The sequence below is a fragment of the Hypomesus transpacificus genome, chromosome 12, assembly GCF_021917145.1.
Source record: "Hypomesus transpacificus isolate Combined female chromosome 12, fHypTra1, whole genome shotgun sequence".
Taxonomy (NCBI): domain Eukaryota; kingdom Metazoa; phylum Chordata; class Actinopteri; order Osmeriformes; family Osmeridae; genus Hypomesus; species Hypomesus transpacificus.
In genome coordinates this window covers 9,319,116-9,338,880 of record NC_061071.1, presented here as the reverse complement: position 1 = coordinate 9,338,880, position 19,765 = coordinate 9,319,116, and the positions used below count along the sequence as shown (strand labels likewise).

The 19,765-nt window shown below is 46.3% G+C and overlaps 3 protein-coding genes across 3 annotated transcripts; 1 reads left to right on the top strand and 2 right to left on the bottom strand.

The window, feature by feature from the left end:
* Window positions 1-14: 14 nt before the first annotated feature.
* LOC124474582 (acyl-CoA-binding protein-like) lies at window positions 15-1,192 on the bottom strand. The gene is made up of 4 exons (XM_047030884.1): window positions 1,065-1,192; window positions 711-828; window positions 476-538; window positions 15-367 (listed from the first exon to the last, which is right to left on the bottom strand). Exons 1-4 carry the CDS (start codon window positions 1,071-1,073, stop codon window positions 282-284), a joined length of 276 nt encoding a protein of 91 aa, XP_046886840.1. The 5' UTR covers window positions 1,074-1,192; the 3' UTR covers window positions 15-281.
* Window positions 1,193-1,692: 500 nt separating this feature from the next.
* On the bottom strand, window positions 1,693-6,635 carry steap3 (STEAP family member 3, metalloreductase). Its single transcript, XM_047030881.1, has 5 exons — window positions 6,549-6,635; window positions 5,473-5,958; window positions 4,793-5,320; window positions 4,533-4,697; window positions 1,693-3,163 (listed from the first exon to the last, which is right to left on the bottom strand). Exons 2-5 carry the CDS (start codon window positions 5,953-5,955, stop codon window positions 2,876-2,878), a joined length of 1,464 nt encoding a protein of 487 aa, XP_046886837.1. The 5' UTR covers window positions 5,956-5,958; window positions 6,549-6,635; the 3' UTR covers window positions 1,693-2,875.
* A 4,088-nt stretch (window positions 6,636-10,723) lies between these two features.
* c1ql2 (complement component 1, q subcomponent-like 2) lies at window positions 10,724-12,361 on the top strand. Its single transcript, XM_047031156.1, has 2 exons — window positions 10,724-11,566; window positions 11,812-12,361. The coding sequence occupies exons 1-2, from the start codon at window positions 10,985-10,987 to the stop codon at window positions 11,989-11,991; spliced, it is 762 nt and encodes a 253-aa protein (XP_046887112.1). The 5' UTR covers window positions 10,724-10,984; the 3' UTR covers window positions 11,992-12,361.
* Window positions 12,362-19,765: the final 7,404 nt, after the last annotated feature.

Genomic DNA, 19,765 nt, shown 5'->3' with positions numbered 1-19,765 from the left:
AAATAATCATGAAATTTCGTTTCTTCATTTTTTTTTTTTATCAAAATGACCATAGTCCACAAGATATAATATATTCACACACTGCTACTTTGCACACTTGCACTACACATATTCTTTGTGATATCGATTACTTGTGGGTATAACGTGTACAATAGATGACATTTGATTAAACTATGGCTTTGATTACAGATTCTATGGTTGTTGGGTTTTTACACAAATATTGAAAGAATGTCCCTGAGGAATTAAAAGAAAATATTTTCTCTGAGAAGTGAATTTCTGTCTCATTTTGATTCCTCCAGGCCATACTTTTCTTTCAGCTCCTCCACGAGGTCAATGTAAGCTTGTCTGGCTTCTTCTTTGGTCATTCCTAGACTCAGAAACAGACAGACACCACACAATGTAGTCACTGACTGACATGAACCAATACTCTTGTGATACAGGTTGTTAACGCAAATAGTCATGTTGCCAATCTTACCTTTCTTTACGATCCATGCATCCCATTTAACTCTCCCAGCAAAGTCAAGTATCCCAGGCCGCTCTATAGACACAAAAACCTGTCTGAATTACTCAGATCATCAAACCAGAATGACTCAACAAGACTGCCACGACAATAAATTATATTAAAAAGACTGCTATTGGAAGTTAGGAGGTGCACAGGATTTAAGAATGAGATCCGACTGGTTCGGCAGCGATCGAGACAAAACACTCACCGAAGGGGACATCCCCCACAGTTGATTGCTTGTATAATCCGTAAACGTGATTCAGCTCACTCCTACATGGTCGGACCTTCAGTATTTTTACTTCATCCACAGCTTTCTCAAAGTCAGCCTAGAAAAGCACAAAACACACACTGCATTATGAAAATGGAGGTCGTTTCTCTCAGGCACATAGGAAGCTACGGAAGTCAGAGACGACGCCCATGTGATACTGTACTGTGCTTTCTAGGAACCCTTGAGAAAACACAAGTGATATCCTAAAAGCCATTCAGAACACATACCCCTGTCACTAAAACAGAACTTGTCCTTGTCTGAGTTTTGTGGAGTCAGTGTGGAGGTTCAGCTTACCTGAGACATGGTTGTGAAGAGTGAAGCAGAGTGCTCTGAAGCCCCACACAAGTGGATACTACTCTCTTTTATTTACCAGGTGTTGTCTTGCACTTGACGGCTTGTGGGAGGTATGGTCCCGCATACTCATTGGTATTTTCTTTAGGTGGGGCAGGGTGAAATTGGAGGAGTTCCCAGCCATGAAGAAGACAAGTTTGACAGGTCGAACAGGCCAGACCTGTGGCACCACAAGAGGGCAGCATCTGCTCATAACTACCCACAGACAGTTGCCTCATCGCTGCAAGAATGCACCCATTGTCCTCACAATACGAGGACATGGAGGAAGTCAAAACACTGTAATAACCTGCTTTATTCAACAGTCTGGTAAAATACCTGTTGATCTAGACCAGGGGTGTTCAAGCCTGGTCCTCGAGAGCCCCTGTCCTGTGTGTTTTAGATGTTTCCCTGATCCAGCACACCTGATTCAAATGAATGGGTTGTTATGAAGCTCTGTGGAAGCCAGGTAATGACCATTCATTTGAATCAGGTGTGCTGGAGCAGGGAAACATCTAAAACATGCAGGACGGGGGCTCTCGAGGACCAGGATTGAACACCCCTGATCTAGACACACCAAAACTCAACAGCAGGGTAAGTTGTGAACAACAGTGTTTATTCTTCAAGCATAATGTAAATTATCTGATTGCATTTTAAGATTTTTTCTGGATTTCTTTAGGAAAGACTTGATGACAAGCCAGGTGGAAATACATACAACATACTTCCTTGTGTAACAGCCAATGGATTTAAAATAATTAGTGTTGTCTAACATGTATTATTGCATCACAACAGTTTGGTAAAATTTCTCCATCTTATAAAATACACTCTTTAAATAACACACTTTACAGATATAGGTTCAGACAGATACGTATGCAGCTACTGACAGGCAGGCAGGCCAGCAAAGACTGGACCCGACGTTATATTTGGCAAAAATAACATCCTAAAAAGAACTAGTGCATGAATAGACTAAAATGAGTCTCCAGCTGTTTTAAAACAAATAAAAAAAAATCAAATTAACAGCTTAGGTTAGAGAACGCATTAATTCTACAATTTTGTATCCGAAGTTGACCTGTCCCACCCCTAGCAACGGACAATGGTAACCAGGAAGCCAGCTGAGATTTAGACTCATTACAGGCAGACCTTGGAGCCAAAGCATTCATTACAACCACTAAAGAACAAGCTCCAAGTTTCACAAATCTAGACCCGGTCTATAATTATTTTTTATCTGTAGGCTTTCCGCTGATTTAAGAAAATACGTAATGATGATATAACACAAGACAAAAAAGAATTTGATCGGTAGGGTGCCAGAGATTTCATGGACTGCAGCTAACAGGAAAACAGAATCAAACACTTAAAAGTCAAAGAAACACAAACAATGTGCCTAACTGATATTGTTACCAGGACGTTTCCTGCTGGGCATCAGTAGGTGAGCCACTTGATGGAAGGCTGACTGTAAATAAGTGCTGAAAATGACAATCATCTGTTGAGACAGCAGGCGACAAGGAAGTCAGTGAGATCCTAGAGAGCTGCTGGTGAGATGTTCTTGTCCTCTCTGATACAGAGATGCCTCTGATTCACGCAGTGAATCTATACGTCTGACTTCTGCTTGGGTGTGTGCGAGTGCGTGTGCGTGCGTGCACCTACAGCCAGCATGTGTGTGTCTACAAACCACCGTGTGTGTGTGTGTGTGGTCAACATAACAGCGTGTGTCTACGGTCCAGCATGTGTGTTTGCGTGCCTGTGTGTGTGTGTGTCTACATATAAATCATCCATCCGTCTTAGACTCCGCTGACGTCGTCCAGGGAGCTTCCCCGGGCGTCCTCCGGCAGGGTGAAGCGGATGTGGCGCTTCTCCTCCCAGCCCCGGCGGATCCTCCCCAGCCTGCGGGCCACGCAGGGCAGGGCCAGACCCAGCCGGCCCAGCAGCACCCCACAGGGAACCACCGCCACCAGCAGGAAGGGCGGGGGCAGGTAGAAGCGGTACTGCTCCGGGTCCAAACCCCGGTCCCAGCCGTAGATCAGAGCGTGGAGGGTGGCCATGACTAAGGCAGCGTAGCCCAGTCTGGACTGGAAGTGGGCGGAAGGGAAGATCATTATTTAAAAATAATAACAGTAACTTTATCCATTCATCTGAATCAGGTGTTGGAGCAGGGAAACATCTAAAACACACAGGACAGTGGGCCCCGAGGGCCAGGCTTGAAGACCACTGCTTTCGATGAAAGGTTTCACATGTAGGTTAAATGAATAAATCCATCTCTGTCCTTAGTGAGTAACTAGCCATATGATGTTTTGTGCGTGTACACAGATAAACAGGAGTTAGAATCAGCTGTGTGTGGGTCTGTGTGCTGTGCAGGGGGAGGGCTGGCCAGGGCACAGCAGAGCAGGCAGAGCTGCAGGACTTGGAGCAGTCTCCTCACTGCAGCTCATCAGCTCTCCATGACTGCTGTACTGCTCTCACACACCCTAGGGGAGCACTGACCTACGCACTCACATGTCCTTAATGAGCCCCTGCAACTACGTGTGTGTGAGTGAGAGAGGGTGTGAGTGTATGTGTGTGCGTGAGAGTGAGCGTGTGTGTGTGTATGAGTGAGTGTGTGTGTGTGTGTGAGGACCTGTGGTTCCACTCATTATTGCACTGGCCATGACATTAAGAAGAACAGGAAGACAGATAACGAGGCTCTTTAAGTCGGGGAGGGGCTGCACCACTCGCCTCTTCCAAACACACAGCATCTACAGCTCTGTGTACAACCCCAGACTCTTCATCAACATCTACAGTACAACCCCGGATCCTTTAACACCATACAGTAGACAGTACAGACACAGTGCCACCCTGATGTGGATCTCTGCTGACAGAGTGAGGGACCTCTGTCCGACAGCGACACCGGCCCACTAACTTCAAGCCTTTTACTGACCGGGCCGGCCACCAGGCCGGCCACCAGCCGGACAGCTCCAGGCCTGTGTGGTGAGCTGGAGGGGGTCTGGACAGTGATCTTGATGGGTAGCGGGGCCGGGCTGAAGCTGCTGGGTGTGGGGGCCTGACAGGCGGGCTGAGCCCTGGCTTTCATCACGGGGACTAGCAGCATGTGACTGATCTCAAGCCAACTGGATCAGCTTAGCATAAATACGTCAGGGAAGTTCAAAAGCGACAAAGATCGACAAATCCCTGGAAAATGGTGGCATAATAGCAGGTCTGGGCCCGCTCTGCGTTGAGAGGCGTGCTGGAGGAGGGGTGGAGCAGACACACATGGATGACACAGTCTCTAAGCTCAGATGTTTATGCTGTTTGGAATACACAACTCTCATGGGCTGACTGGCTTCCTTAAAAGCTGTAACTCAAGCAGGTGTGAAACTGTTCTACTCAGACTCTGTGTGCGTGAGTGAGTGTGTGTATGTATCCGAGTGCGTGCGTGTGTGTATGGGCAGAGCAGCACGTCACCTGTATAAAGCTGAATTCCCTCCAGTTCAGAGAGTTGGCCACGGTGGGCAGGGATGTGGCGGCCAGCAGAGAGAGGAGACCCAGAGCCAGGATGCCTACAGACAGGTAGAGCTCCATCCTCCATACCTCCTCCTCCACCCACGAGTCCTCCTGGCCTGCCTTCACCTGACCCCACACACACACAGAACATACACCCACTCCAATAAAACACGCATCCATCACACTGAACCTATACCCTTCTGCGTCCTGGTAGTCCGTACCTGTTTGAAGGCAGCGCTGAGCAGCTTGTAACGGGCTGACTTCCTCATGGGCAGACACAGGCTGTAGACGGCGTGCAGGGAGGCACACAGGAAGCTGCACAGCCCCAGCTGCTTGCGGCTCCGCAGCCACACGTCCAGCCAGGCAGGGAAGAGGCGGTACTTGGTACCCCAGGACAGCTGCAGGAAGGCGGCCAGGAGACCCGGAGCGTAGACCAGCCCCAGCAACACCAGGGCAACACAAGGGAAGGTGACATTCACCGTCTCCACGGGAAGTTTGTAGAACACGTTCTTTCCCGCGAAGAGGTAGGGGTGGAGGATGTCCCGCAGGAAGTTATAGAGGTAGAAGAAGAGGAAGAGGAGGAGGGTGGCGAGGGCGGGGAGGCGCCAGGAGGGGAAAAGGAGCAGGGGCGTGTTCTCGATGTCGCGGGCGGCCGAGAGGGTGCCCATGTCCACGGGGTGGAAGCCTGCGCTGCGACAGACGTGGAACACAGAGTTCTTAGCCTGGCTGCTGTCTCCACATATCAGCACCTGGAGGGAGGGAGGGAGCCGTCAGAGCAGTACTGCCGCCGCTCCCACTTTTACCATCGATCCAACACACACCCACACACGGGTCTGTAGCAGTCGGAGTGTGTGTGTGTGCGTTTGTTCTCCGACACACTCCCCCCTCCTCGCGGTCCTACCTGTCTGCTCCCATCGCGCGGGCCTGTCTGCAGGGTCCAGGCCGAGATCACGTTGAAGCCCTTCACCACAATGCATTCTGGGAACATGGCGGCTAGCTGCTCGGCCTGAGAAGGGCCCTCCCTGTTCAGACAGGTGCTGTTGCTAACGTCCACAACGGCCTTACCCGCTAGCGCCTCCCGCAGGCTACCCAGGGTAGAGTAGTGCTCAGGGTGGATGGCAACGAACACCAGGTCAGCCTGTGACACGGCCTGATGCTGGCTGGTCACCTCCACGTCCTCCGGGAACAGCGAGGAGCAACGTTTGGGGTTGCGACTCCCCACAACCACCGGGAACCCCGAGGTCACAAGCCTGCGGGCCAGAGAACGGGAAAAGTCTCCCGTGCCCAAAATGCCAACTACTGGGCTTCCTGGATCAGACATGGAGGCATCTGGGTGCCGAGTGGTCCGCAACAACGGCTTCCTAATCTCCTCCTTCGGCATCATATGCTAGGAGTGGGTACAATTCAGAAAACCTTGGTTTAACCTCGTTGCATACTTCCTGCTTGAGTTCAGCTCTACCAAACAAGAATTTCACGTGGCTTTAAAAAAAAACTTAGGTCACACTACAAATTCACGTTTTTGCAGGCTAGTACGGAGGACTGCTTGCTCATGTGACTTAACCGGAAATTGGGACAGTCGATATAAAGAGATATGGGTCATCTCATCTTCTACATATTCCTTAGCAAGACGCTTTTATTAGCTGTTAGCTAGCTAGCTAAGTCAATGTCTGTTTTAAGTCCCTTATCCTAGTGTGCTACCTGCCCACCAAAGAAAATTCCTTGTTTGTGACCACTTACTTGGCGATTAAACACTATTCCGAATCTGATTCAGATTCTACTGTAATACAGATAGTCAAAAACTCGACTGTCCTTGGTTGAACTTGCAACCAACTTTGACAAAAGGTTAGATTGACAGATGATTGGTTGTGTGAATTAATTCATTTTGTTCTGTGTGTCAATTCTATAACTGTATAGCAGCATAACGTAAATTGAAAATACGCATGGTGTTTACAGGCCAATAGTTTTATATCTACTCACCCGTCGGTTCCCTCTTGCTTAGCGGTTTGTTCCTACTACTCCTATGACACAGCACGGAGTCCCCGCCCAGTACCGAGTCCCCGCCCAAACTGCCGTCCCTGTGTGTACGTGAGATAACTTGCCAAAAGGAACATTTCGCTCAAAATAAAACGGAAAAGTCGTGACACTTTGATGAGTGAGATTTGAAAAAGAGCATTTGAAAGGTCATGCGTTATTTGAAAAAGCACACAAAAACATTTAAAATAGGTTACACATTTTCATACGTTTACAGGTTCTGTTTTGACAAGACTTTCTTTTTAGCTTGTTTGTCAGACTGTTGCTAAAAGTCATTTAGAGTCCCAACCTGGGGGTATGAATGAAAAACACAATGAAGCAAAAGTGAGGGTTGACTGCAGGTCAGAGGCTGTCAGCTCTAGTTCATCATTGTGCCTTTGCCACTTGCTAAAGGTTATATCCCCTAAGCTTACATCTGTGGCACTCTATAGTGCATGTGTTTACTTGTCTATTTGACGTATTCATTTGTAGGCGATGATGGTTTCAAGAGACCAACCACTGGGTAGAGGTCATGGCAGTTGAAGTCTCAATTTGTTGATTAAATGTGATTAGGAGATTTTGATTTATGAGCAAATATGTGTTGTACCCCTGTCATCGTTGATCTAGCCTTCTGTATTTCTACGGTTTAAGAGCAGTTGTTGGTCATCTGTTTGTGTGGTAGACGCACCCCAGTCATGCAATGTGTTTTAGTAGCTAGCTTTCATCTGCTGCGACAGGTCTATCGAGACACACGTTGAATGCCAACCACGTCCAAATCCATTCCCCTGCCCGCCTTCCTCGAAAGCCAGCCTGCTCCTCCGTATTACAGTAACCTTGCTGCCGCGCGTCTGTCAAGATGAAGGGGGAGAGGGGGTGCGGGATTCCTTCTGTGGGCTCTCTCTTCGATCAGTAACACATCCCCCAGGCAGCCTCTTCACTCTGCTTTTATCAAGGAGGCCAGTGTCACACCTTTCCACATCTATTATTTTTACGACATGAATCCCAGTTTATTTGATATAGGATGTCATGTGATGAGTCACATCCTGTCACCAACTTGCAATGCATTGAAATTGTGCATTATTAAGCCAACCTATTTTCATTGCTCTTTTGTTGTTTTGAATGTACAGGGGTTTTTATTAAAAAGAAGAATGAGGGCTAGCGGAGAGAATCTCGTTCTAATCCACATCTTGACAACACCCATCTATCTTTTCTCTGTCGGGATGAGATGTCACATAACAACATCCAGCCAGTTGTAGGGTCCTCTGCCAAGTCATCCACTGGCGAGCTGAAGCCCAGATCTGTCTGCCTGGCTGAGGACGAGGCGTTAGGAGATGGGCACTAGTGCTGCCGCGAGGGCCATATGAGTCAGTCTCCGCGCATCATAGCAGTTTTCACAGGACCACGTGCCAGGCTGAGGGAAGTGGGTCAGGAGGGACTGGAAGCCCCGGACATTTAGCCAGTGGATGTGAACGTCCAACAGGGTGACTGCGGAACACTAAAATGAGACCGCTGAGCGGCTCTGGCCAATGTCAACCAGTGGGTTTAGCCGCGATCTGCTATAATCTTTCAGATGAGGAAGCTCATCATCGCCACCGAATTGCAGCTCAGTCGACAAACTGCATTAGTGTCCCCATGAAGGTTTGTGAAACTGCGTGTTGGGGATTTACAGTTTGTTTAGGGGCTCCCGTTGTGTTCACTCGTGTTTCTCACGGCATTAGTGCCATTTCAAAACCCAACGTCTTCTCTGAAACTTGACTCAAAACTGGTGTCCTTCCCGTGCAACGGACAGGAAGTTATTTCTGGTTCAAGTCAGGTGTTAACTTGGCTGTATACACTCCCAGATCCAATATGGACTCTCCAGTGTCAACTTTCATAATTATACTCTGAACCAAGCTAAGATGCAACAGATCTTTGTTAGGCTCCCCAGGCCTGTGTTTGGCCAGAATGACTGCAGTCATTGGCAGAATGACTGCAGAGATACTTTGACACGCAGGGCCTGAAGACTGTAAGTGGCACAGTGGTGCATGTCTGACTTGTTCTGCCCTAGCCTAAAGGTGAAGCATGCTTGTCCTGAGGAAAGGTCAAAGCCATGCGAGGCAGATTGAAGTTCTATGTTTCTCTTGGTACTAGCCCCACAAACAGTGCCTTCTGCTGCTACTGCATGGCTGACAGACTGCCACATGCATGAGATGGGTACAGCTCAGGGGTAGATCGTTTGACGGCAGACCAAAAGGTTGCAGTTTCAAATCCTCTCTCTTTGTCGCTTGGATAAAAGCACTGGCAACATGAATGCGTTGCAGAAATAATTATTCAAGCAGGTGCTTTCATCCACAGCGACATTCAGGACAGGGAGAGGGATTCAAACCTGCAACCTTGATCTGCAGTTAAATGCTCTGCTACTAAGCTGCAACCACCTCCATCACATGCCGCCGAATGGCCCACGCTGGGGCTCCACCTCCACCTCCAGTAGTTCCTCGCCAAGCACACAGGTCCAGATCATGTCTCACTGGTGAGGCCTTTAAAAGAAGCAACTGCCCCAAGCTTGTTTCTGTCTTTGTGGTGGTGAGTTTTTTTCCACACATGACATGTCTCCGTCTAGCTGCTCAAGAACTGTCCACACTGCCACCAGTCAAGGCGCCTCTGATGTGACACGGTAGTCTGTGCAACACACTCCCAATCCTCCTCTCCATCCCTTTGTTTTTCCTCAGAGGCACGACTTCAGCTGGATGTGGAGATGACTCACGCAGAGACTAACCTTCCCAGGTTTTTCATGCAGTCTTGTTCTGTGCGTGTTTGCAATGGCCATGCGATCCAGTGCTGTTCCTCTGCACTCAAATCACCCAGTAGCTGAAAAGCCAAACCAGAGCTGGAATCAGTCTCAGAGGTGTCATTGCCTGGGATAAAGATGACAGTAAGCCTCATGTTCAACCACCCCCACCCCCACCTCCCCTCGCCCCATCACACACACACATACACACACAGCCCAAAGCTACATGCTTGGACATGACAGTGTGTTGGCTCAGCTGCCAGCATTGTTCACCCATGTAAGACTATCAACATGATGACTGGATTATCTTATTCGTCAATGAAAACAGTCACATGATTGTAGACATGCCACTGGGGCATCACAATCAAATAACTGTGTGAAATGTAGCTGTCACAACACTTGTTTCAGGCGCCTTATTTGGAAGGTTTTATATGTTCGTGACGAGATAAACAAGGTTGAGCAAACCTCCCAGCTGGCTATAGGCTTACGTTGACCTCAGATCACCAAGCTGCCTCTGCAGCGTCCAACGACCTTGGCAAAACCTATTTCAGTCAAAAGTCTGGTAGCACATTATGATAATTGTTTCATAACGAAGCGTCCGTTATAGACCGTGAATCATTTGAATAAAGACCAAAATACATTGGATTTCGAATGTGATAGCCTATAGGCCTACACACATATATATATATTCAACACGTGTGAGAAATGAGTTCATGCAACTCTAAGCTGCAATCTTATTTGCTGAGACAGGGTGTGAAATGCTAAATACCAGCCCTGGAACATGCGGATTACCATATTTGTTACAGACGGGAAAACATCACTTCCCTGGAGATTTGAAACCAATTGAAAAAACCTAAGCTATGTGTTCTGCTTAGACAGAACGGCACGTTCCAAAGTATCATTCATCCTTGCCAGATATTGATTAGAGATTATAATTAAGGCTCTATCAGTAAATACCAAAGTGTTTTTTTGTTTTCGATTTTTAGGTCAAAGTAGCAACACGCGTGGTGCTGAAAGATAGCTCATGAGAGGAGAAACTCACAAAATAAAATCAAGTGGCGTAACCTATAGCCTATAGCCTACCCACAGTTTTGTTTTTTGTAACGGATAACGAATAACCTACCGTTACATGTTTACAATTCTACAATAAACTAGCTCGCATCAAGCTTTACCTTTCCAATTCACCATCAACCGAAAGTTAAAGATTTGTATTTCATACATAAAGATTGCTATATTAATGTCTTGATCATAATCCTAACGGCAACAGGCTTTATTCTGTGTTTTGTTACGTCAGCGTAACCCCTCCTGCATCCAGATGGACTAGAATTGCTCAAGGCGCTCCTAACCCAGGCGCGGAGAACCAGCGCGAGCCCAGTTAGGTCAAGACGCGTCGCCTCAGTGTGTGAGCTCTCTGACGCACTGTGATAGTGGCAGGACCGCCGAAGGCTTCTGGGTCCCAACGAAATAGATTTAGCTGTACTGAAAAAAAGAGAGCGATTGCCTCAATTTTTGCGACTCAATACGGTTTCTCTTTTAATCTTTCACAATTACTTCTCCAAGATCATCTGACTTTTCATCGCTTGTTCCTCGGATAGTGCAGAGGAAGCGACTTGTGGCGGCAGTGGTTGGCATCGTCATGGTGTTGGCCCTACTCATAGCAATACCGCTGCTTGTGCAAAGTTCCAAGACTTCGGCTCATTATGAGATGATGGGCACCTGTCGAATGATCTGCGATCCGTACACTTCAAAACCGAGCGCTACGGCAATGGAGGTGATGCAGGACCTTAACGCCATCCCTCCGCCGCCGTTGGCCCAAGGAACTAAAGGGGAACCGGGCAGGCCGGGAAAACCGGGACCCAGAGGCCCCCCGGGTGAACCAGGACCACCCGGTCCAAAAGGACCACCTGGTGACAGGGGTGATTCCGGAAAGGCTGTTTATCCGGCGGTAACGTCAGGGACCGCAAAGACCGAAACAGATGAAGTTAACACTTCAGCCGATGGCGCTAAGATAGCATTCTATGTAGGTCTGAAGAATCCCCATGAAGGATACGAGGTTCTCAAGTTTGACGATGTTGTTACAAACTTGGGAAATCAGTACGATCCATCTACCGGAAAGTTTACCTGCCAAGTGTCCGGAATCTATTTTTTCACGTATCATGTGCTAATGAGGGGCGGAGATGGAACCAGCATGTGGGCTGACTTGTGCAAAAACGGACAGGTAATCATTCTATAAATGTTGGAAAAAAGATACCGCAATACATTAGATGCCTAATTAGACATCAAAAGCATGAACAATACGAAAACGTTCGCATTCCTTTAAGCGCGGAATGCAAATTTGATTGTGTCCAGTGCGCAAATTACGCACGTGGTTCCACTCCAGACCAGCAGATGTAATACAGTACAATCTCACAGTTGTAGATCAGAAGTTCCATCTAATAACTCGTTGTGTGTCTGACTTCACAGGTTCGGGCGAGTGCAATCGCTCAGGATGCGGATCAAAACTATGATTATGCGAGCAACAGCGTCGTCCTACACCTCGAGTCTGGGGACGAGATTTACATTAAACTGGACGGTGGCAAAGCTCACGGAGGCAATAACAATAAGTACAGCACCTTCTCTGGTTTCATGTTGTATCCTGACTAAAGTTCCCCTCAGGTATAAAGACTGTTTCCTTTCCCTTTTCTTTGAGGTACAGTGCGCAGTAAAGTTCGTTGTTGGTGTTCTATTTAAGTTTATTCTCTGTTGGGAAAGTTTATGAAATCATCAGGCTCTTTACTTATGGGTAAAGAGATTTACATAGTAAATTAGGGTGATTCGTTTGGATGTGATAACCTTGAACAGAATACATTGTGTTCAGAAGTAGCACTTATAATATGTGTATCTAAAAGCAACAGCACAGAGATGAACGCAAACTTGCAGGGCCATGGGTCTTGTGCTTCAGCTTTCATCACTGTGTAAAGGCTTTCATTGTATCAGATTTTGTCCTGGTGTATACCAATAAATCTTGTTTTACAGTATGTTGTCTGTCACTAATTGAACATAGACTGATGATTCATGTATGCACATATATATTCTAGATTAAAAACAAAGTATTCCTTTAGCATGTGTTAAAAACATCCCTATGAGACCCATTATAAGGAGGCCATTCATGCTACTGTGGACATCAGTGTCTCCTATAGTTCCTTAACTGTAATTAGGTAAACAGAATCACTTCGCTATCCACAAAGACCTCTCGCTAGCAGAACCATGGCAATGCTTTTAAAAGTGGGCAAGTGTTTTGGACCTACATATATATATAATTTTTTTTTTTTTTTGGGGGGGGGGGGAAGGCTGCTGTCCATACCGTTTCCTCAGCTAGCTCACCTGTGCGTTTTCATCTGTATTCTGCAAAGCTGACTCACCTGTCCCTTCCTCATCCAGCGGTCTAACGGCCGAGGCTGTCTCCTCCTGCAGGCCTGGCTGGATGGATGAGAGCTTGAGGTGGGAGAAACCAGGAGGATCCCTCTCCCCAGACACTGATCAATGCAGCCTCACGACACAGTGTCATTAGCAGTTCAGGGGGAGAGAGGACAAAACAAACCTGTGGATCAAAATGCCTTCAGGAAGATGTTAGTTGGTTACCGATGGAGAGAAATGGTCAGTGTGGAGGCATGCCTATTCATGAATGTAGTTGGTCAGCAACCGTCATGAACAAGCACTTCAACAAACACGGGGTATTTGATTGCAGACCTTGATATGAAGGATAATTGATGTGTGATTGAGAATCTTTATAGCACACTGTTAAATCAACATGTCTAATTCTAAGGAGGGTGGTGTTGTGTATGTGTGTGAGCGAGTCTCCACCTGGAGAAGGGATGAACAGCTGTTTACATATTACCATCAATTAAACAGCAATCATGCAGAACAAATATTAGCAAGCATTGATGAACAACATTCAGCCACGTTGTTTTTTTGTTTCCCTCTCCAATTTTCGGATTTGATCAACTTAGCTATAATCACAAAAAATGTGTACTTTATCAATATACCTATAAAATGTCAACCATCTGTTATCGTCGTCTAAAATCTTGCCAGCGCACTCATTTATCATTTGAAGGGTTTAGATTAACATAAAAACTCCCACTAAGACAAAACAGTCATGACTGTATTGCAGAATTGTGGAAACACAGTTTAGATCACTGTCACAAGAGGGAGCTTGTAGTTTTTTCAAAACTTGTGAGCAGGCGTTACAAAGAGACGAGATGTTGTGGGTTGTGACATTACCTTGTCACTCAAGAATCACACCTCATCTGGGATCATTAAGGAAGTGTTAAATACCTCACACACTCCTTACTCACATTGTTTTGGGGATAAAAATATCAGATCACCCATCAGTGAAGGGTAGCAGAGTAGCCAAGATGACCTCAACGCGGAACGCAGATCTGGGAACGTTTTCTATCAGAGTTACTTATCTTATCTGATCTTATCTTATGAACCAGATCATTAGCAGTTGCTTGTCTGTGTTCACACCCTTGGGGAAGGAAGAAGCTAACAAGGTGAAAAAGAAGTGATGATATCCCTGAGTCCAGAGGCTGGTCTATTCTGGAAGTCTCATGGCTTCCTGTTGACGGCTGCAGTGCTAGAGGGTTGGGGGGTGTTTCAGCATTTGACACGACACCACACTGTGTCAGAGTACAGGCACAGCAGCCCTTCTAGGAAGCAGAGATGCTCAGATGACTGGCTTTGGGTTTTACACTGTCAGGATGTCGCCAGATGTGCACCTGGTCAGCAAGTCAGTATGTTCGTTTCAGGCAAAACCGCATTTAGTTGTGGCAGTGAAAGTGACCAAGCCTTTGATTCAGGAACTACGGCTGGTGCCAGTCCACTGTTTGGGCTCACAGATTATCAATATGATATTTTTTATATCATCATTATTATATTGTATCTTTGCATGGTATAATCACACTTATTGTAGGAGAACTTATCTTTCTGATGTAGAAATCCACTTTATTTTAGGGTACTGCAAGTTTGTGTGTGTGTGTGCGTGCTTGCATGTGTGTGTTTGTCGTTGCCAGAGATAATTTCTTTGACAAAACTTTTATGATAACCTATCCCGCCTCCAGATCACCAGAGTGCCGCCACAATCACAGCATCAGGGTAGGAAAGCAAGCTTCCCATGCAACTGAGATATCAACAATAGCAGGTGTCACTCGCATCAAGATGGATGGCCAGACTGAGCCCTCCCGAATGAGAGAGAGAGCGATTGGCGAGTGACAGGCAGGATGGTAAGCTCCCTGATAGATGGGGGGACAAGTCTGGCTGGCTGCTCAGATGTGATGTGGTGTGACAGCTGAGAAGCAGCCCTCATATTGGAGTAATGATGGTCCGCATCCCCACTGTCTGGACCCCGGCTGCCTCTCACATCCTCCATCACACCAGCAAAGGAACACATTTCCCTTGAAAAAAATGATGTGCAAAACACGAAAGGGAAGGATTGTAGAGTTTATCGCCGTGCCATCGTGTGGCGCGAGGGGTTCTTTTGGAGTGTGTTGGTGTCCAGCGGTGTAGAGAGTTTGACTGTTACGGCGCTGGTACACTGAGGGTGCTCTGTTTTGTTCGATCGTTATTCAGACGAGGATGTGCCTGTGAGTCTGCACCTCTCCCTGCTTGTCTCTAATTAGCATGGACTGCATGGATGTAAGGGTTGACCTAACCGGTCAAACTGAGGCTTTTGTGTATGTGTGTGTGTGTGTGTGTGAGGGGTGGTGGGGGGGGTGCTGTCGGTGAGAATGGATAAGGGACTGGTGGGATTCAGACAGTGAGGTGAAGAATTCCCCTCGGCCTCTGCTCATTAAGGTGTGAGAAACAGCATTGGCACACAGGTAGATTGGGTGGAAAGGATTTACTCTGCTAAACTTCTAAACTTCCAACAATTCTTAACATAAAACTGTGCCTTTGATGTGGTTTTCCTCTCAAACGATTAATAGCCTGAAAAAGTGACACGCCTGAAGCCTTGTTGTACTGTGTCACCTTTACCAGTGCCTCTGAGACTTCCTGGGTCATGTCATCTTTCAGGAACAGACAGGATCATTTCCATTCACCGTCATTAAAATGCACAGTTGCCTTGCTTTGGGGCCTCCAAACTTTCCTCTCATGCTCTTGTTGCTGTTTGAGATACTTTAAAGAACAAAGCCCCAAAGGCTGAGCTACCGGTGGCCAATCACGACCAGAATGCCAACTCTGTCGGTGGTTTTAACGAAAAACTGACGCCTCAATGGAATGGATTGCCATTGTGACATTGCCATTGTGCCGTGACGATTGTGACGTGATGGTTGTGACGTAATGGTTGTGAGGTGATGGTTGTGAAGTGATGGTTGTGACATGATGATTGTGACGTGATGGTTGTAAGGTCAGCGTCAACTGCTTGGGCCGACTCTTCAACCCGACAAACTGGGGACCATAAACGCTGGACGGTATTCTCCTTCCCAAGGTCAAAAACCTGCATCCTGGTAATGCCCTTGGGTGTTTCTGTGCTGGCATTTGCATTTGGAAACAGGAGACACTTATCAAGCTCCAATATGACACTTCATCCGTGTGTAATTCTTCTGTAGTGTCCGAATCCAGACTCTGGAGCCCAGAGCTGACTAATGTCTCTCAATCTGCATTCCTCCGATGGCTCGCTAAGGAGAAGATGATTCACAGCTGGGGAAATGGCCGTACCAGAGTGTATGGCTGTCAAAGACACATCTATGTTCTGGGCTGCTTTGCATAATAAGGGGCTCGGAGGGACGAAGCGATCCATCATGACCCAACGCTCTCACACACGCAAACACTCACGCACATGCACATAAACTACAGGCACACACACACGTACGCACACAGACACATACGCGTGTGCGCGCACACACACACATAGGCACACAGACACATACTCACACACAATGGATCATGACTCTTTCAAACCGAGCCCTTCGATGAGGGTAGAAGTTCCTATCATTTCCCCTAAGTCCCTTTTGTCACCTCTCTCCCTCCCTCGCCCTCCCTCCCTCGCCCTCCCTCCTGCCTCGCCCTCCCTCCTGCCTCGCCCTCCCTCCTGCCTCGCCCTCCCCCTGTTCCTCTGGCTCTCTGATTGTCATCTTTTGTGTATGACACATAATCGTTTACATGCCGCAAGAGTCTTAAACTCTGCATGACACTCTGAGTTTTCATGCTTTTCCAGTGATTTTTCTTCTGTCTCACATTCATCTTTCAGTTTTCTCACTATGGTGCGATTTATACTGCAGGTCAATCATGCAGAAACCTGCCTTCCTCTAATTGAATTGTCTGTTTGAATGAAATGCATCAAAAGATTAGTTGCAAAGGTAAGACATAAAAAGGATTCAGGCCATTAGATAATTTAGTTCTATCAAGGAACTTCAGGGTTAGGGGGTGACTATTATTTCAATGACCCATCAAAGAATAAAGTGAATTATTAAACCATTAAAAGAAAGAAAGAAAGAGACAGAGAGAGAGATTAAGGAAATGTTGGATTGGCTGCAGTGAAACAAGCCAAATCACTGATCAGCAACCTTTCCCAATGACCACTCCCTGTGTTTTAAACTTACCTCAACACAAATTGTATTTAGCCGCCCTTTAGCATTGAAATTGACACGACTTGTATATAAATGAGCTGACAGCTCCTCCAGGGGCCCATGGAAAGGTTAGTGGCTCCTGCCAGCATCATAGATGAGGGCCCTTCTCCCCAGGCTGCTAATGAGGCTAGCGTTGAACGACAAAAAAAATCTTCAGATTCCAAAGAAAGCTAATCAAACGTTGATTTCTCTGATTTGTCCATGTGGACCCCCAACTTCAGAAACACGTGAAGTCTCATGATGACAGGAAGACATGACACAGCAACACCAGGACGTGAGTTGTTTTCCCCCCCAACAACATCAACGTCGATACAATTAGAAAATGGAATCGTTGTCAGTGTGGTCAAAGTAAAGCGTTGTATTTAAGTAGGACACGGTTCTCAACTTCAAGCCTGAGCACAACTGCGGATGAGGCAAATATATTTTGACCTTTCATTGTCAGCAGTCAAAACATGTCAAGATCCCCGGTTGTCGTCATGTCAAACGCGCAAGAACGAGCTTCCTGTTTGGGACAACACAAACTGGCATCCACTCACGCCTCATCAGGATGACTTGTGACCACAGTTTTGTGTCTGACAGAGAGAACAATGAGGAGGAAAACTCAGCTGTTTTTGCTGTGTAACTTGTAACTTCACATGTTCACTGGAAATGTCACTCTAAACGATACTCTGGTGTCTCAGAAGGTAACTGTAAATTAATATAATTCCTGTCATGTATAATTCCTGTGTGTATTTGCTTCGCAGTTTTTATTCACAGGACTGAGGCTGTTGACTCCATTGTAGTTGACGACTCATATCAAGTGCACCCGATCATTTTACATTTTTGCTGAGAGTAACTGAAGCTGGTGCCCAATGTCACAGAGGGCACAGTGACAAGCGCTGTGGTGAGTTTGAACAGTGACCGACTGTAAACAAGGTCAGACCCTACAGCAATGGATGAGTTAGTGTACCACAACAACCAACCATGGCCTTGACTTCAGAATCGAAACTCACAGTGACTTGTAGGTTGCCCGATCCTCTAACCCCGGATATGGTTAGCTTTGGGAAGAAACCAGGAACTATTATCCTCCATGAAAATAGACAAGGACCCTCTATGAGTCTAAACAATTGAGCGCCAGAATGTGTGTGATATACTCTGGGATACAGTATGGGAACACCTATGAACACAATGTGAACTAAAATAAACTGAAAAATAGGGGGATCAAAACAAGTCTCCAAAACTAACCACTTCGTTCTAGCTGATCTTTCCAAATCCTTTCCATCGTTGTAAATTCTCCATGCCAACGCCTGTCTCCCTGACGATGTCACCGAGAGATAATGAGTGGAAGGATCCATGCCTGACCAGTCATCTTGACTCTCAATAGCTTAATTATTTATCTGCATTAACTCCTCAATTATACATGATAGGTGTAGGCCAAAGATCAACTGGGTCTGACCCCAGTTTCCTCTGACTAATAAATGAGGGGAGAAGGGGGCCCTCATGTTTTATTACTGGAGAGGACTGGAAAAGGGGTCTTGGGAGAGACAGAGAGAGAGAGAGAGAGAGAGAGAGAGAGAGAGAGAGAGAGAGAGAGAGCGCTGAATGATAATTACAGTTTAGTATGCAAACATCCTCTCCACCTCCACAGCACAAAAAAAAGGTATATGAGACCTGAGCTGCAGGACTGACTGTATAGCTCCATTCAAAGTGAGCGATTTCACACAGAAATTGTGACGCATTAATTCAACGACGTGTGTCGTGACAGAGAACAGGAAGCAGTGTGTATGTTTAAATGTAACATATCCCACCTCTGCATGCTGTTTGGGTGATCCGGAACGCCATTGCATGATACCATTTTGAGATAATGAAGTCATTTGGATGATGCATTCATATCAGACTGATGTCCTGGTACCATTTAGTGTCTCATTCAGGAATACATTTCCACTCGTCTCATATTTACCCAACACTGCCCTTGAATTAAACATGCATCAAGGACACTCCCTGGCGAGATGACTTATTAAGACTATGGGCATTGTGAGAGAGGGTTGAAATCAATCTGCTTTGTTTGAGGAAAATATTCCACCTGGGATCACTGCTTCAAAATGGCTCCGTTTAAATCATTCATCGTCTTCTCATGAATTCCTTTAAGTTCTTGTTTGCTTGGATTTTTTCCTTAGCTATTCACCAAACATCAGTCATGACACTATAACCATTCAGTTGTCACACTAATGAAACCATTCAGTAAACGAGTTCAATGTTGTGTGGTCTGTGGGCGTTCCCATAGTTGCAGAGGCAGTAGAAAATAGATATTGGACATATAAAATGTATTTAACGTTTTTGGTCCTTGATTAATATTGTTTGGGAGTAGCATCTGCAACGTAGAATTTGCAGCGCTCTGGAATGGGGAGAGGTCAACTGTGAGACAACTGGACAGTGGTTTCATTTGGTTTCTTCTGCCATCTACTGGACAACTGTTGAGACTTTTCTTGTCGGCAGAGAAGCAACTTGTATTTAGCCTAACATAGATGTGAGTGATGCACGTTATGTAAGGTAGAGTACACTTCATAAAATATTATTGGTCATTCTGAATTTGATTGCAGTATTTATACTTGTTCTCAGAAGCCCGCTGAAGTACAATTGTCCAAATCAATAGATTTGATGCATTGTTGAATTTTCTTGAAAAAAAGAGACAGTCACAGTGGCATTGCAAAGGGACACCTAAAATGTGTGCAAACGCGTGAATGGAGAAAAGAGAAGGTGCACCTGCAATCGTCACCACCAGATGTCACCCTAGCCCTTTATTTTGTTACGAATTGCGTTCTAAAATGTGT

Bases quoted from the DNA above. Each gene is read 5' to 3' on its own strand.
- LOC124474582 (XM_047030884.1), bottom strand. The intron at 539-710 runs GTGAGTGTTTTG...TTGTGTCTATAG, and splicing joins TGTGGGGGATGTCCCCTTCG to AGCGGCCTGGGATACTTGAC. The intron at 368-475 runs GTAAGATTGGCA...TTCTGAGTCTAG, and splicing joins TGCATGGATCGTAAAGAAAG to GAATGACCAAAGAAGAAGCC.
- steap3 (XM_047030881.1), bottom strand. From the start codon at position 5,955: ATGATGCCGAAGGAGGAGATTAGGAAGCCGTTGTTGCGGACCACTCGG. The intron at 4,698-4,792 runs GTACGGACTACC...GTGTGGGGTCAG, and splicing joins TCAGCGCTGCCTTCAAACAG to GTGAAGGCAGGCCAGGAGGA. The intron at 3,164-4,532 runs GTGACGTGCTGC...GCCCACTTCCAG, and splicing joins GGGAATTCAGCTTTATACAG to TCCAGACTGGGCTACGCTGC.
- c1ql2 (XM_047031156.1), top strand. From the start codon at position 10,985: ATGGTGTTGGCCCTACTCATAGCAATACCGCTGCTTGTGCAAAGTTCC. The intron at 11,567-11,811 runs GTAATCATTCTA...CTGACTTCACAG, and splicing joins ACTTGTGCAAAAACGGACAG to GTTCGGGCGAGTGCAATCGC.